The 16024-nt window shown below is 48.9% G+C and overlaps 1 protein-coding gene across 1 annotated transcript in view; it reads right to left on the reverse strand.

Annotated features, from left to right (window-relative positions):
• Positions 1-836: 836 nt before the first annotated feature.
• The window catches only part of ADAP1 (ArfGAP with dual PH domains 1), a 48973-nt gene continuing 33785 nt past the window's right edge, over positions 837-16024 (reverse strand). The window contains exons 5-11 of the mRNA XM_033073929.2: positions 9709-9821; positions 7889-8035; positions 5024-5107; positions 3509-3571; positions 3074-3145; positions 2451-2679; positions 837-2111 (exon numbers count right to left, since the gene is read on the reverse strand). Coding sequence (XP_032929820.1) covers positions 2083-2111; positions 2451-2679; positions 3074-3145; positions 3509-3571; positions 5024-5107; positions 7889-8035; positions 9709-9821 — 737 coding nt within the window. The 3' untranslated portion in view covers positions 837-2082. The remainder of the gene's footprint in view (positions 2112-2450; positions 2680-3073; positions 3146-3508; positions 3572-5023; positions 5108-7888; positions 8036-9708; positions 9822-16024) is intronic.

The raw sequence follows: 16024 nt of genomic DNA on the forward strand, positions 1-16024 counted from the left end.
ACACACATATAACCAGCCTTTTGTATAGATAACAATTATATATAAGTATATATAATTTATAATATTATATTAATGACATATGCACACAAAACATTTTTTACAGCCACCTATAAATACAAACAAGGAGCCCAGTCTGTCCTCTCCCTGCTTCTGCTGTGCCTGGGTCAGTACATAATTGTGAGTGACAGTGTGTAGGTAACACACACTTATATTTAAAGTATTTATAAGTTAAATATATAATTATAGTTATGCATACACATGTGCATGTAGATATATGTATGTTTATATGCAATATATTCACCTTAAATTTATAAATATGTTTATAAATTATATGTATATAAAGCATGCATGTGTGTATATAATATATAATTACATATTTTAGAAAACAAAGTATAAAAATGTCTATACATATACAGGTATGTGAAATACATTTAGCTTATATATTTGTAATTTGTAAATATCTGAGTGCTACATCTATATATGAATGTGTGCATATGAACACCTCATACATACACATACTTTTTATATATTTCACTCTATCCCCTGTGCAGTTTCTAGTTGTGTGTGAATAGCCAACAACCCCTGCACAAAGCTCATTTCTCTACTCCCAAGAGCCAGCTATCCTTTGTGTGTGTGTGTGTATATAAAGAAGTGTCATAAAGACATAGAACATGCACTATAACACACACATAGACACAAATAATATATCACATAATACACACAGATGGTTTTGAGGGTGTCCCACACCCCCAGGGCTCTGCCAGCACCTCCTTGTTTCCATTTGCTGCTTTTTAACCCCACCTCCCTCCCCTGCCCCAGCACCACACAGCCACGGCTCTGACATAATAATAATTTATTGGTTTGAATGACATTTAGTACCACAGTTGTCTTACCAGTGACAGAACGAATGCACACAGCCGATGAGATGCTCTCAGATACACAACCAACCTAAGAAACGCGTCGGACAGGTCCGTGGCTGGGGCTGGGCCTTCAGGGCATGCCAGAAATCTCATTTTTGGGTAAAAATCCAGCACCTGGTGTGCAGGTCCCAGCCCGCCCGCCCTGACTGCAGGAATTACAGTGCTCAACACCGCGCTGAAACGTCACTTCAAGCAGCTTTTTCTTTTTTTTTTTTTCTTTTTTTTTTTCTTTTTTTGGTAGGAAAAGAAAAATCAACCAAAAAAAATTTGAATCACTGGGGGAAAAAGGCAACCACCAAGTCTGGAGAAGGGATGTGCCTGCTGGGAGTGAGCTGGGACAGGCTTTGATGGTGCAGATAAAGCTCAACCCCCCAACTCCATACTGGGCTCCCCAAATGGGGCAAAGCCCCCCAGACCATGGAACAGGGATGACCCAGGGAGCCAAACACAGGCCTGGCCCCCAAAGCTCTGCTCCCCCAGCATCACCTCACGGGTTGGTGTCACCTTGCAGCCCCCTCCTCCCTGCCCTTCGTTAACCTAACGAGGCTGATGATGCCCATTTCCTCAATTTCTAAATCCTATTTGATGCTCTCCAGGCACAGCATCACCACCAGTCCCCAGGGAGATAATTTATCTATCATTTACCCCAGCACCATGGCAGGCTCAGCTGTTTTGCACAGCACATTTCATGTTTCCAGGCTGTTTCCCATCCCACAGGGATGTCAGCCCTTGGGGACTTGCAGCCCCCCTGGAAAGGGCTGGCAGCCATCTGGAAGTGCAGGGATACTCAGCTCCAGCACCCAGGGACCTGAGCATGGGGAGAAGTCCCATCTGCCCCTGGGATGTGCCACCAACAGTCTGTGCCATCCTGGAGAAGCTGGGTGGGATGCCCCTTCCAGCAGGTGTGGGGTGAGGGGGTGGCAGGACCCTCCATCCCATCCCACAGAGCAGCCACAGAGATGAATTTCAAGTTGGATCAGGATCTTCTCCGACGTTCCACTGCCGCCCTTCCAACATGATCAAGTGAATGATGAGGGGAAAGGGAAGTATTATTATTGTTATTAATATTACTGTTATTATGAATTATTTTTAACATTTCAAATAAAACCACGTTGTGTTGTAAACAGAAGCTCACTCCTCAGGTCTGCCCAGCCAGTCCCAGCTAAGGTTTATGTTTGAAATGGGCTTCCACTGAAAGGAAAAAACAGAGAAAATAAAGTTAAAGCAGGGCAAGCACTGGCAGGTGGTGACAGCCTGGCACAAGCCTACCCTGACAGTGGTCCTTGCTGATGCTTCTTGGCTTCAATTACCCCCATAACCATATGACTGATCCTCACAGCATGGACACCACACCAGAGGCAATGAAAAGGTAAGGATCCCATCCTCCTCCTCCTCCTCCCAGGGAGAGCCCCTCTCTCAAACAGCCTCTGCATGCCCTGGGCAGTGAAGAGCTGCTCACACAGAACAGGAGGAGCAGTGTCCTGCACCCCCAGCCCCTTCCAGCCATCCCAGCCCTCCCAGCACACACACCTGCGTATTCCTGAGGCAGCATGGGCCGGCTTATAACCTTCTGGAAGGTGGTGATCCACTCCAGCTGGTCGTCCTCTGTCTCACAGGCAAAGAGGAATTTCCTGTCTGGGGTGACGATGGTGATGCCGTGCTGCCAGTGGTTCCCCTGCGTGGATGGTGGGAGCCCTTCCAGCACCTTGTAGCTGTTTTCCTTGCTGCCAATAAAAACCTCCCCTCTAGCAAAGGCATCCTAGGATGAGAGAGCAGCAGAGCAGTCAGTGAAGGGAGCCAGGCAGCCAGGACAGCTCATCCTGCAGCAGCCACAAGCCCATCAGCCAAACCCCAACAGCACCAGAGCCCTGCTCCTCACCCAGGGGCACCCACAGTGCAGCACCTACACCAGGGAGCCAAGATCCAGATGCAGAATATCTGGTGGACAGAGCTTTCAAAGGGTTTTTGTTACCTATGTACACTGGACACCAGGCAGAGCCACCAAGCAGTGACAGCCTTGTGCCCTCTTGGCTCTCCCACCAGCCTGCACTTCACTGCAGATCATTGCTGTAATTATTACTGCTATTACTCTTAGTAGTAGTAGCATTGCAGGTAATTCCCAGGCAGGTAGTGCCCAGGCACTTTCATCTCACCAGGGGATCTTTGAAATACATGAGCCGTCGGTCATCCATGGTGAACCATCGCTTCTTGAATCCCTCTGTTTGCTGAAGAGACAAAAAATGCCAGGTCACACGCTGAATCAGCACAGCTTCTCTCTAACCACACATGGCCCAAGAGTCTCAAAGTCTTGGAGGAGCCTCATGGGCTGGGGGAGCTGGGAACAGGTGACTTCTGAGCCACCACAGCCAGGGACTGGGCCAGCTGCACCAGGAAGGGACATTGGGTTTGTGATATAGATTTGGATTTTTTAATGTTTGCTCTCAGGTGAGGAAAGTGCATTAAACCTTCCCAGAGTTACAGCTTTGCCTCTCTGGCAAGGGTTGGTTTGTTCCACCAGCAACTCCTTCTCAGGGACATAGAGAGCAAGACTGATGTTTGGAGGGACTGAAAAACGCTTCATATCCTACCTTTGGCCCTGTTTTCTCCATGTATCCTTCCTTCAGGTAGTTTCTAGAAAGCTTTGGCACCAGCTGGAGCAACCAAGGACAGAAAAGAGCAGTGTCAGATGGTGTGCTGGGGGTCACTGGAAGGAAAAGCCCCACTGAGCTGACCCCCAGCCCTGAGCCCACCCCAGGCTCTGCCTGAGCGCTGCAGTCCTGCTCCTCCTCAGGAGGGTACAGCCATGAAACACCTTGGAGCAGCTCCCAGCACAGCCAGCAGCCTCCAGGAGAATCTCCCAAACTGCTCAGGGTGCAGGGCAGCCAGGACAGAGCCACCCTGCAGAACCACGGCTGGACCCCTCCCAGATAACTGGTGGGAGGCAGGAAATGCAATTAGATTTCAAAACCTACAGCCAAGGAGGTAGCAGGGAGTAATCAACAAGCACCACCACAGTGGTGCTCCATCCCAAGAGCAGCACACAGCCCTGGCAGTCAGAGCAGCCTCTGGAATTGCATTAGCCCAGGGTAACACAATTAGCAGCTCCAGCACCGGAAAGCACAGGCATTTATGAGCCAGGCTGCACTGGCCTGCAGAGAAGGGCTCAGGCAGGGCACTGCCATCCTTCTGCCCTCACCCCTGAAACACTGATCTTAAAGAAATTAGGATTTTAGTCAAAAGTTAAAAGAAACTGGGCTTGAGATAGTTACCTGAAACTTCAATAATTGATTGCCTGTCAATTTATGTTTGCTTACCTGTGCTTGCAATGGGAAAGGATGAAACTGGTAGGTAGGTCCAAAGAACAATAACAATTGCAACCAGAAACTCATTCTTTGCAAAACTGGAGTTGCCCCAAAAGCCATTTGTATTGTCATTAATAGAAAAGGTCAGGGGGAGGAATACTCCCTTTACTTCCTCCTTCTAAGACCCCTCCCCACAAAAACGACCCCAGACTTAATTCAAGAAGCCAACCACGCTGCTTAATTGCCATTCCAGCTAATTACCATGGGAAGCAGGGATGGGAGGGGCTGGTATTATGAATATGTATTTGTCTGGACACTTTGTCAATAAATAGACTCTGTGACCACCTGTAATTTTGCGGGGGGCTACCCCACGCTGCTGTCCAGTGCTGAATAAACATTCACTTTGTAACTTTAAATTGTTAGAGAGTCTTTTGTCCGTCACAGTCGAGTATCGGTATTAGACCAAGACTCACATTTTGATAAATCACTTTCCTGCCTTCCAACCTTTGTTTTGGCTTTTGTTATCACAGAACACCCCTTGAGGCAGATGCTGAGGCTGCTGCAGGCGTGGCAGGGCTGGAGGTCACCCCCCAGCCCCTGTGTGGGCACAGGGTCCAAGGCTGGATGCTGGAGCAGGTGCTGCACCCGGGCTCAGCATCCCTCCACAACCACTTCAGCTGGTAATTGCAGAATGCTCCGAAGGATGGAGCACTATCCAAACCTTCAGCTTGTTAACAGGATGCTAAAAATGAGCAAGAACAGGGAAAAGCCCCACCCAGCCAATGCTGCAGGAACACTCACATCAGAGTCACTGGCTCCAGGGAATGCCACTTGTAAGTAATGGAAACGTGCTGCCCGGATGGCGTTGAACCAATCCACTATTTCCTGATAATGAGGAACAAAAGCAGAGTGAGGATTGCAGCCTGCACACAAAATAACCTGATCCTGCTGTGTTCTGTCTGTCCCATCACTCTGGCCCCAGTGACAGAGCACAATGTAGCAATCCTATAAAACCACAGAATACAGCAAAAAGGTGAAGGATGTGGAACATCAGCTGCTGCTCCAGGCTGCCAGACGTGCACACAGCTTCCAGTGAGCACCCAGGGGCTCTCTGCAGGGGGAGGCTCTAAACATCTCTGAACTGCCAAAACCAGCCCCAAAAGAGCACTTGAAATATTGAGCTGACCCTATCAACACAGCTGGGCTGGTGTAACCTGCATCCCACCCAAATTCCAGCATACTTCAATGTTTTGCTAAAAGAGTAGCTAACCCTCTCTTTATCTTTGTATCCCAGTCTGTCAGCTGTGTCTGTGAGTCCTTTAGGGACAGCCACAGTCTTACTGAAATCCAAGAAGCCCTGGCACTTCTCCCTTGGGCAAAAATCTCTCTCCATTTTTTTCCTCCCACAAATATTTGTTTTATAATTCCTTTGATTTTAAACTCAGGTATTCATTTATCTCTAGTAAGACCCAACAGCTTGTGCTGTATGTCTCTGAAGGTTTTGCTTAGAAATGTCATATTAATTTTAAGAGTTCCACACAGGGAGCACTCAAACTCTGCCTTGTGGTCTGAGACTGTGGGAGCAGGAAAGGGATGTGGGAAGGGAGATGAAGAGCTGCCCTGCCTGGGATGCTGAGCACAGGAGAGGGATGCTGAGCTGTCCTGCTGCCATTAATGCATGTGCAGCTTCACACATCAGATCAGGGAATGTTCAACGAGCCAGACTTAATCCCAAAATAAAAACTGTCATCTCTTTCAGGTGAGGTCGCTGTAGTGCAGGAAAGATCACATCAAAGGAGAAGTTGGTCTTCTCTAAGATTTATTTTTTTTATGCTTTAGAAATGATGTGAGTAAGAGGAAAGGCTCACACGAAATTTTGAAATCTCAGTTTTAAGGAGTTGAATGGGGGGTATCTCAAAAATGGTCTAATGTGGCAAATAACCATTCCCAAAAATTAAAAACCTTTGCTTTGGTTTGTTAAGCTACTTAAAATTGAAAGGGAAAAAACCCCGAGACATAACAGGACACAGACAAACACTGTTTTGGAAAATTCTGACCTACTTGTCTGAGGTTTTACTCAATTATCACTTGCTTTCCTACCCTAAGCAGCTAAGGACACCCCAGATAGCACCACAAAGAGGATCAGCAAGAGGAATTCACTCCTGAAGTTAAGGATGACCAAACCAGGTTGGAGCTAATGAACAATAAATAATATTAAAATTCTGGTATCTTATCCAGCCACCAACTGGGTAATTATACACTTATTCATTTATTTACCTGTGGATCTTCTCTGTGATCATGATGTCAGGTAGGGTTTCACCCTGCAGAAAAGCAGAAGCTGAAACCCTCACTGACTTCCAGCAGTAAATTGCTTTCTGGAATATTGATAATCCATTGAAACAAGTGAGGTTTGACCAAATTCCTCCCTGGCAGGGTGGGGAGGCCCTGGCACAGGGTGCACACAGAAGCTGTGGCTGCCCCATCCCTGGGAGTGTCCAAGGACAGGTTGGACAAGGTTTGGAGCAGCCTGGGATGGTGGAAGGTGCCCCTGCCCATGGCAGGATGAAATGGGATGTTCTTTAAGGTCCTTTCCAACCCAAACCATTCTGTGATTCTATGAAATGTGAGAAGGAGCCTAAATGAGGCTCCACCACCTCAGATCAGGGAGAGGCAGCACCTCTGGGGTCCAGGAGGACACACTGGGGCAGCAGGAGACCACAGGGGAGCCCCAGCGCAGCCTCCAGTCCCAAAGGGCAGGAGTTTACCCCAGGGCATTCATCTTCCTGCAGCCCTTGTGCAGCCAAGGGGACAGAGCAAATTCAGGGAAGTTGAAAGGAATTCAGCTGGGTCATGGTCAGATTTCATCAGAGCACATCCTGCCCCTGTGTGGGACCAGCCCCAGCAGAAACCTCAGCAGCTGAAACACAAACCCCAAAGCCAGCACAGCCCTGACTGCATTCCTCACAGCCTGGCTAAGCAAGCCACCAAAGCCCAGCAAACCACAGACACTGACACAACAGTGGGATGTAATTTCCCACACAAGAGCTGCTGCTCGTCATTCTGGTTTAAATGGCAGCAGGGAGGTACCTGAGAGCAGCTCGAGTGACACTGTGCTGGGCTAAAGGAGCCCCTGCTGACAAGCACTTGGCATGGAGGGGAAGAGTTTGGGAGCAGCTCCCTGGGACCCACAAATGACCACCCAGACCCACTGGCTCCCTCCTTCACACCTCCCTTCAGAGACACCTGAGCAAGGGGATTTATTGCAATACAAACATGAATATGAAGTATGAGACAGGCAGAACCACACCAGTTCCCTGCTTCTCCTACACTCCAGTTTGCTCCCCTTTTGCAAGTCTTTGGACTGAGTCCCCTCATCTTCCAACGCTCCATCCACCCCGTCTCCTTCTCTGGGTACCAAGGAGCCTGCCTTTAAAAATCCTCTACTCCAAGTCACAAGAAATTTCCAGTTCCTTCCATTTGCATCTGTTTACTTAGAACAGTTTGCCACCCTTTGTGCTTGGAAGGACATGACAAACACCTCAAAGCTGGCTGTGCATCCTGTACCCCTCCCTCCCTCCAAGAGATTCCAGCTCCTGGTGTGCCCCAGGCTGGCTGTGAGCAGCACAGCCCCCAGCACCACAACCCAAACCTTCTCCACAGCCTCACCTTGCCATCTTCATGATAGACAAAGATGTTCCTTGTGCTATTGTCCTTCAAGTAGGTGATCTGCAGCCCGTGAGGGTTCCCGATTTTTGCCGGCTGGAAGGTCGCGTTTAGGTGCTCGATCTTCATAATTGCTTTGGGTTCTTTTGCCTGCAAAAGGCAGCTGAGTGAGCAAACACCTGAGAAGTGGCTTTCAAATCAGAAAGCAGTTCATCTCCTGCTTTCAGAAAAAAAGCCAGTTTGAGGCCACTAGCTGAAAACACCTGAATCCCAGCCCACAAAACTACCTGTGATGAGATATCCAAGACTCTGCTCAGGTGTCACCTGCCAGCCTGGAAAAATGTTCTTCTGCAAAATCCAGCAGGAGTGCAAAAAAACACAGACTGCTAACAGGCCAGGATGGTTTGTGACTCTCTAACACCTAGAAATAGTTGATCCTTGTCCCAAATGATGGATGATTATCCCCTTTGGTGCTTGATTATCCCCAGGTGCTTGGCTGGGAATCACCATGTCCATGTCCCATCCTCTCACATGAGCCACTGGCTGCTGACTCTGCTCCCCCCCTTGCCTTCTGAGCTTTCCTTTCAGAGGGACAAATGCAATCCTCACAGCCCACCTCCAGGGTGGGTTAGCTCAGAAGGAGCCTGGGAGGGCTCCAGCCCCATCTGCACCCTCAGTGCCAGCACAGCAGCGTGGTTCATCTTCCTACAAAGTGTCTCCAGAAGTTGAACATCCCTCCAAAAATCCATCCCAACAAATAGAGATCAGCCCCTTGGTGACACCAGCTTTGGAGCAGGGCCAGCAGAAGCTGTGGGGTCCTGGTCCCAGCACTGTGCAGAGGTGTCAGTGCTGCTTTGGGAACTTGGGGACTTGCTGTGGACACACAGCCCTGTGGGTGGCCGTGGTGGGGAAATCCCAGCAGAGAGGATGTCTAGACAGCACCATTCCCTCCACAGCTGAGGTCAACAGTGAGGCAAAGCAGCTTTAAACTATCAGAGCAGTCAAGAGTGACTGAATGGAACTGCTGGGACTTTCATTTCTCCCTCAGCAGGGACTGGCTCTCTCTTCTCCAGAAGATACAACTGCACCATAACAATCCAAGCTGAAGGGGAAGATGGTGCTGTCAAAGCCATGGAGAAGTGAGGGTGGATGTTCCCATCCTCTGGTTCGTCCTGACACCACCACTGCAGCAACTGCTTGGGAAAAGTGGCTGGTGGCTCAGCCTGGGCTGCTCCAGCTGTGATGGGCAGGGGAGACTCAAAGGCCAGATTAAACACCTTGGCTTTCTCCATGGTGCTGTGGAGTGTCCATCCATTCATCAAAATGTGATTTTCATGGTAAGAGCTCCATTCCTCACAATAATGAAACATGCTCTGGGGAAAAGAACAAATACTTCCACACTGCTTGACACTGGAACAGAACAGCAGAGAGCTTTCCCTCTGGATGCATGCTGTGCCATGCAAAGGAGAACTCAGACCCAGTGACCCCTGCAAGGTGGTCACACCTTCACCACAAGGCAGTCCTCAATATGAAACCCTCGTTAGCTGGGTGATGCAGAGCCAGAGTGAGAAAAACCCCTTTGCTGGTGGCTTGAGAAGAGCCCTACAGACTTTAAAGAGCAAGAACATGTGGGGCATCTCTCCATGACTGTGGAGGAGAAGGGCAAACCCACCAAAGGGAGAGTGAGCTGAGCCTGGTGCTCTTTCCTGAAGCAGCTGGGACTCAGTGCTTATGGAAATTGTATCAATAAACTGGGAATTTCATGCTCCAGGATGCTCTCAGAGCTTCAATCCCCTCTGCACACAGCAACCCCAGGTACTCACATCGTTTTTGTTGAAGTACTTCAGAGCACCTTCCCTCTCTGATAACACGAACTTTCGGCTCAAGAATTGCCCGTTGTCGCGTCCTCTCTTCCACAGAAATCCTTCTCGGTACCCTGCAGCAGGAAGGAGTGACTGAGAACCAGGGATAAAGTGTGCATTTATAAAGAGAGATGGGATAAAGAAGAACTAAGACTTCAGAACCAAGTGTGTGGCTGTTCTGCTGAGGACAGGAATGAGATGGGCCTTCTCCTGCAGATCTGCCCCTCTCACTCTGCTCTCATTCTCCTCCAACAGCTTCAGACAGCTGCACTCTGACACCCAGGGAGTGACTCCTGCAGGGCCCCTTGTGCATTATTGCAGCTCAGTCCTGGCCCCAAATCACCCTAAAATTTCCCAAAGAAAGCCTCAAAATTTTCCCAAAATCAGCCCCAAAATGGCTCAAACATCAGCCCTGAAAGGGCTTCAAATTCAACTGGAAAATGCCTCAAAATTTCCTCAAAATACCCCCCAAAATTGCCCTAAAGAGGCTCCAAATCTCCCCCCAAATCCCCAAAAAATGGCCACGGAGATATTTCTGAAGCTGTTGCTGTTCATTGCACTGAGCAGCAGAGAGGGTCTCAGAGCCTGTGCCTGGCCCTTGAGCAGAGCTGACATCTTCTAGGGGCTGGTTGGAGGAAAGGACATCAAACAACACCCAAATACAAATGTGGGGGATGGAGGGAAGCCCGAATTTCCCTTCAGGAATCCCCATCTTGGAGCAGCTCTCATTCACTCACTCACCCATTCCGAACACAGGACTGCTGAAGGATGCTGCAGGCACTCCTGATTACACCTGCTCCCCTCCACAACACCTGGGTTTTTAGCATTTAAGGGATGGAGAATAAAATTACTGTGCATCTTCCCAAAGATGATCTCACATCATTGCCAGTCCTGGGCACCATCATGGAGAGAGGGGAGCCCAGAGAGGTTCTCTGAGCTGCTCAGGACAAGGCTGTGAGCCAGGGTTAAAGTCAGCCTGGAAACACGGTTTCCCCTGTCCTCTTACATTGGACATTTCATCATTTTGATCTTCTCTTTCCAACTTCGTGTGTCAAAACACAGGATCCAAATTCCACTTCAAGGAAGCATTGCAAAAACCCAACACAACCAAGTGTTATCCCATTCTGTGGCTCACATGTTGGCTCTTCCCAGGCCAATTGCTCCAGCAAAAGAGCTTCTGGCTGCTCTGACAAAGCCAGCTGCTGATTTCAGAGCTTTGGGACAGATTTTTCTCGCTTCTTTTCTTTTTTCTTCCCTTCAGGGCTGCATCCTCAGGAGCTGCTCCTCTGCTCTGCCCAAACCTGAACCCCTGTCAGCCCCCATCAGTGCAAACACTGTGAGCAGCACTTGAACCCAAGCTGAACCCACACAGGTTCCCCAGGCAAACCCTGTGTCAGCAAGAAGTGTCCTCAAAGCCCTGCTTGTGAAAACAGCCAGAGAAGGTGCTGAGAATCACAACTGCACGAGGCTGAACAGGGGGAGATCTCACACTGGAGGCGGCAAATAAACCCTCTCTTCCTTGTCTCATGCTCTGCACTATCTCAGCTCTGTATTTAGAGGCACCTGGTGACATTCAGCCCCTCAGGGGTGATCTTCTCTGTGGTCATGATGTCAGGTAGGGTTTTACCCTGCACAAAAGCAAAGCTGAAACCCTCACTGACTTCCAGCAGTAAATTGCTTTCTGGAATATTGATAATCCATGAGGTTTATCAATGAGGTTTGACCAAATTCTTCTCTGTGAGGGTGGGGAGTCCCTGGCACAGGGTGCACAGAGAAGCTGTGGCTGCCCCATCCCTGGAAGTGTCCAAGGCCAGGGCTTGGAGCAATTTGGGACAGAGGAAGGTGTCCATGCCATGGCAGGGTGAAATTATGTGATCTTTAAGGTCCTTTCCAACCCAAACATTCTGTGATTCTGTGAGGGCTGTTCTGCTGAGATGGAAGCTGAACGACCACAAGTCCTACAGCACCTCTCACAGCTGGTGTGAGACCACACAGCATCATTCCCCAGCACATTTGCTTCCTCTCCTGAGGCACAGAACAAGGGATGCACCCACCTGCCTTCACCCCAGAGATCCCCAGCACCCAACCAGGAGTGCAGAAAGCACTACCTGGGGAAGCCCTGCTGAAGAAATACCACTAACATTGCTGCTGTCACACTGTCACATTTCCTGCACCACTTCTGCCACCTGCCAGGGAGCAAATTAAATTGCTTTCTTCTCCAAGCTGCTCTGGCACAAGCCTGTGGCACCAAGCAGTTGTGTCCAAGTCAGCCAGCCAATGGCACATGATACAATCCCACAGCCCAGATGGGTATTTCTGACCCAAGATTCTAAGGTAAAACTAGGAACTACCACTCCCACACCCACTTCATCCCCACAGCTAAAACTCTGGGCAAGGAAAACAGGGTCACCAGGTTGGCAGACTGAAAAGAAGGTTGAGCATGGCCTTGTGCCAGCTCAGGTGGGCTGGTGGTCGCTGCTCCTTCAGGCAGATAAAACCAGCAGCACCCACTGGGTGCCCAGTGCAGCCCAGCCTGCCCCTGCCTGAGAGGCTGCAGAGGAAGCAAGGGAGAGGATTTTTTATCAAGAACATCTGCTGTAGCCACCATCTTTCCATCTGACTTCTACCAGCGTTTGGTTCAAGTTCCCCATTTTAAAGAAGAGGGATATTGCTACTTCCCCACTCAGAAAGCTGTTACAGAGCTTAATTAATGATGGGGGGGCTGCTCTCTGAGAATGTGGATTACAGAAGTACCCAAAATTCCTGGTTCAATTTTACACTTTGTTTTAATAGAATAGAAGTCCCTCCTGCAAGGAGAACAATCAGATCCACTGGCTTGCAAAAACCAACGTGCATGGGCCTTTCCTTCTGTCATCCTAAGTAAGGCTTTAAAAGCTGGGAACTAAAATCACGTCTGATCCTTGGCTTCTTTGGCTCCTCATTTCACAATTCCACCTGGGAAGGAGCAAGGAACTGCTTGTTCCCATGATGTTTGGAGGGCTGTGGTAAAACCAGGTCTGGTCCCAGGCTTGTAGAAGAAACCTGAGTTTATCCAACACCACACAAATGCAGCACTGTGTGGTTTCTTGTCTTCTGGTCTCACTGCAAGACGAAGTATGGGGGGCTGAATAAGAGAAAAAAATGTACTTGTGCACGAAATCCAACAGAATCTTCCTAGAGCTCAGGCAGGGCACCTCCCCCTACAGAATGCATTTTTCCTTCCTCTCAGCAGTTAAAGTGCATTGACCCCAATTCAGAGCTTTGGAGAAGATTCAAACCCAACTCCCTCACTTTGCTGCTAAAATTGCAGGGTGTGCTTCAGCACTTCTCTGTGTGTCAAAGCTGAGCACTCTGCTCTATTAGCACTGTAAGGTGTTAATTAAGGCAGGACAGGATGGGCACTCACTGGACAGGCTGTGCTCACCTCTTCTGAGAGGTTAAGGATCACCTGCAGTAGTTGAGTGAGGAATCCCTGGCACCACACATCACCTCTGACCCTGTGTTACAACCTCCTCTTCAAACAGAGTGTGAAGGACATTCCCTCTGAAATAAACCCCACTGTCCAGTGAGAGGGCTGGATGGAGAAGGTGGCATATTCTACATTTTCCTTACAGACTGGACTTTGACTAGGGTTGCAAAAACAGCTGTGCACCTCTTGTTTAGCCATGTCAGTGCAAGCGGTTTGGTTTGACTGCTCTAAGATGTAACACTGCTTCCTGCAGCACTCAGCCACCATCAAACAAACATTTCAATTACTTCAATTTGCACACTTTAAGAATTTGCATTGCAAAAAAAGTCATAAACCAAGGAATACTAAGTTTGCTCATGGAATGAAAGCATCACTCTTTGCTCAGATCCTCCAGAACCAACCAGGATCCAGGTCCTCAAATGCCTCAGAACTTGCACCCTGCTCCCCTGCACAGCACCAGCAGCTTGCCTATTTTTATTTTTTTGCTTGTTTGCAGCTATGCTGAGGAGTTCAGAACTTCCCTGCAATAGTTCAGCAGCCACCTCTGGGTAATGCATTTCCTGCTGGTCCCACACTGAGCAGAGCAGGCACAGCCTTGTTGGAGATGTCTCAGCATCCCCATGGCAGAAGGGGCCTGGGAGGTTGGATGCTGAGGTGGGAATCCTTCCCCTGGGATCCTCCTGCACTGACCAGCTGAGGAGCCACCAGGAGCTGTCCCTGCCCCTGCCCAGCTCAGTCCTTTGGGAATTACAGCCTCAATTACAGCAAGCAGCAGTGCAGGATGTGCCCAGTGATCCCCCAGCCCCCGGGACTGGGAGGGCAGTGCTGGGTGCACCCAAGGCAAGGTGGGAGCCTGGTGTGTCCCAGCTCACACTCACAGGCTGAGAAGGGAACGCTCTCCCTTCACCTCCCTGAAGACTTTTCCTCCCCATTTAGGACACCACATCCTCTTCACATCCCATCCAGCTTGGCCAAAGAGCCCAAGAACTCCCAAGTGCAGCCCCTGACACCCACACCATTTTCTCCTGCACACACACGTTTTAGAGGCGCAAAATTTCCCAGCTCCTAATCAATCTGTCCTCTCTTAATGAGCACTTTGCATCCAAATTACCTTTCCTAAAGGCCATTTTGCAGAGAAGGGTTTCCTGTTGTCATCCAGTCTGCCTCTGCTGCCTTCCAGGAGCCCATAAAACAATTATTGTCCCTCTGCATTGTCGCCTGAGCTATGGATGCAAGCAGCTGATGAGATTGATTGCTTCCACAATACCCAATTAACCCACTCACTCTGCAAACGATTGACTTAATCAAAGGCAATTAGCGCTTGAATGGCTACAGCAGACAGAGAGCCAGGATTTAGTGGGTGACTCAGATAACATTGTTCAGACAGCTCCTTGGCCTTCTAAGGGAAAACATCTTCACCAACGCTCAGCTCAGAGCTGGAAGCAGATGAAACCTCAGGTCGGTGGTGTGAGGTGGCACAGAATACACAAGGGAGTAGGAACACACACTTCCCGTTACTGATAAAAGGGGAACTTGCAATGGCTGATGTTCCCTTTTTCCTGCTCATGCAGGGCCTGGGCCACCAAGCAGTTGACCAGACCTCAATGACCAACAGGGTCCTGAAATGGTAACTTGCCTATGACAGCCAGATCAGTCCTCTGAGCAAAGTCAACATTGTTTTACAAAAACACCTTCCATACTGATTTCTTCCACAGTACCTTCTCCCACAATGGAAAAAAAAAAAACCACCCACAAAAAACAACTAACAAAAACACCCCAAAAAACTCAGTTTGGAGGTGGGACCACATCTCTGTAGAAATGCTGGTGTCAGGGTCCTCTAGGAGTGTTTTTCCTCAAGATAAATCACTCCAAACTGGCACAGCAGAGACCAGACAAAGCCTCACCATGGGAAGGTCAAGAACAACCCATGACACCTAAAGCAGAGACAGAGATCATTTTAGATCATGTGAAGAACAACTTCAGGGCTGAAGCCAAGCATAGAAAACCAATTCTCTAGGTCACTGTGAAAGATGTTTTCATCTTGCTTCACCTTGATTTTGTAGAGGAAAGCTTGGATCAGTATGGAAAATGGAGCCAAATGCTCCATCTCTGTGGAAGGATCAAGGGCTGAGCTTGACTACACATGGAGATCCTGAGGCTGACAGGAAGAAGACGAGGTCTGTCCCCTCCTCAGGCATGTGGCATTTAAATGCAAGGTCTGTCCCTGGGTTTCCAGTCCCACTTAATCATGAATACACTTGCATTGGTGGCTCACAGCTGAAAATCCAAATTGCTTCTAAGCAAAGCCCCAATAATAAAGCTGAAATCCATTAAGCCCGTGATGTTTGCCACTATTTAAATCTGATTAAAATTGTACATGACACCACTAAGCCGAACAGTCAGAAAGCACTCCTGTCAAGTCTGATGTTTCTCCGTGTAATCCAGACCCCCCCTTCTTTTACCGGGTTGTCAGCTAAAAGGAGCCATAATAAGAGATCATGTACCTAATCCAGTTTCCTAAGCTGTTTTTAACTGGTTTCTTTAATCACATGTTATGATTCCCTGTGGAGCAGCTCTCAGGTGACAAAGACATTAGCACAGCCATTCATAGTGCCAGAGGGATCCCAGATGGGATCACCCAGCACAGGTGCCTCTGCAGAGCTTGGGAAGCCACCAGTGGGATAAAAAATGGGAAATCACGGCAGCAGGGGTGGCAGCCACAGGGCAAAGCCACTGCAGGGTAAGGTGGTGCAAAGGACACTCATCAGAGAGGAAACTTCTTTTGGTAGAGTGATATTGATCTCGCAG

Source organism: Catharus ustulatus, chromosome 16 (genome assembly GCF_009819885.2).
Source record: "Catharus ustulatus isolate bCatUst1 chromosome 16, bCatUst1.pri.v2, whole genome shotgun sequence".
NCBI lineage: Eukaryota > Metazoa > Chordata > Aves > Passeriformes > Turdidae > Catharus > Catharus ustulatus.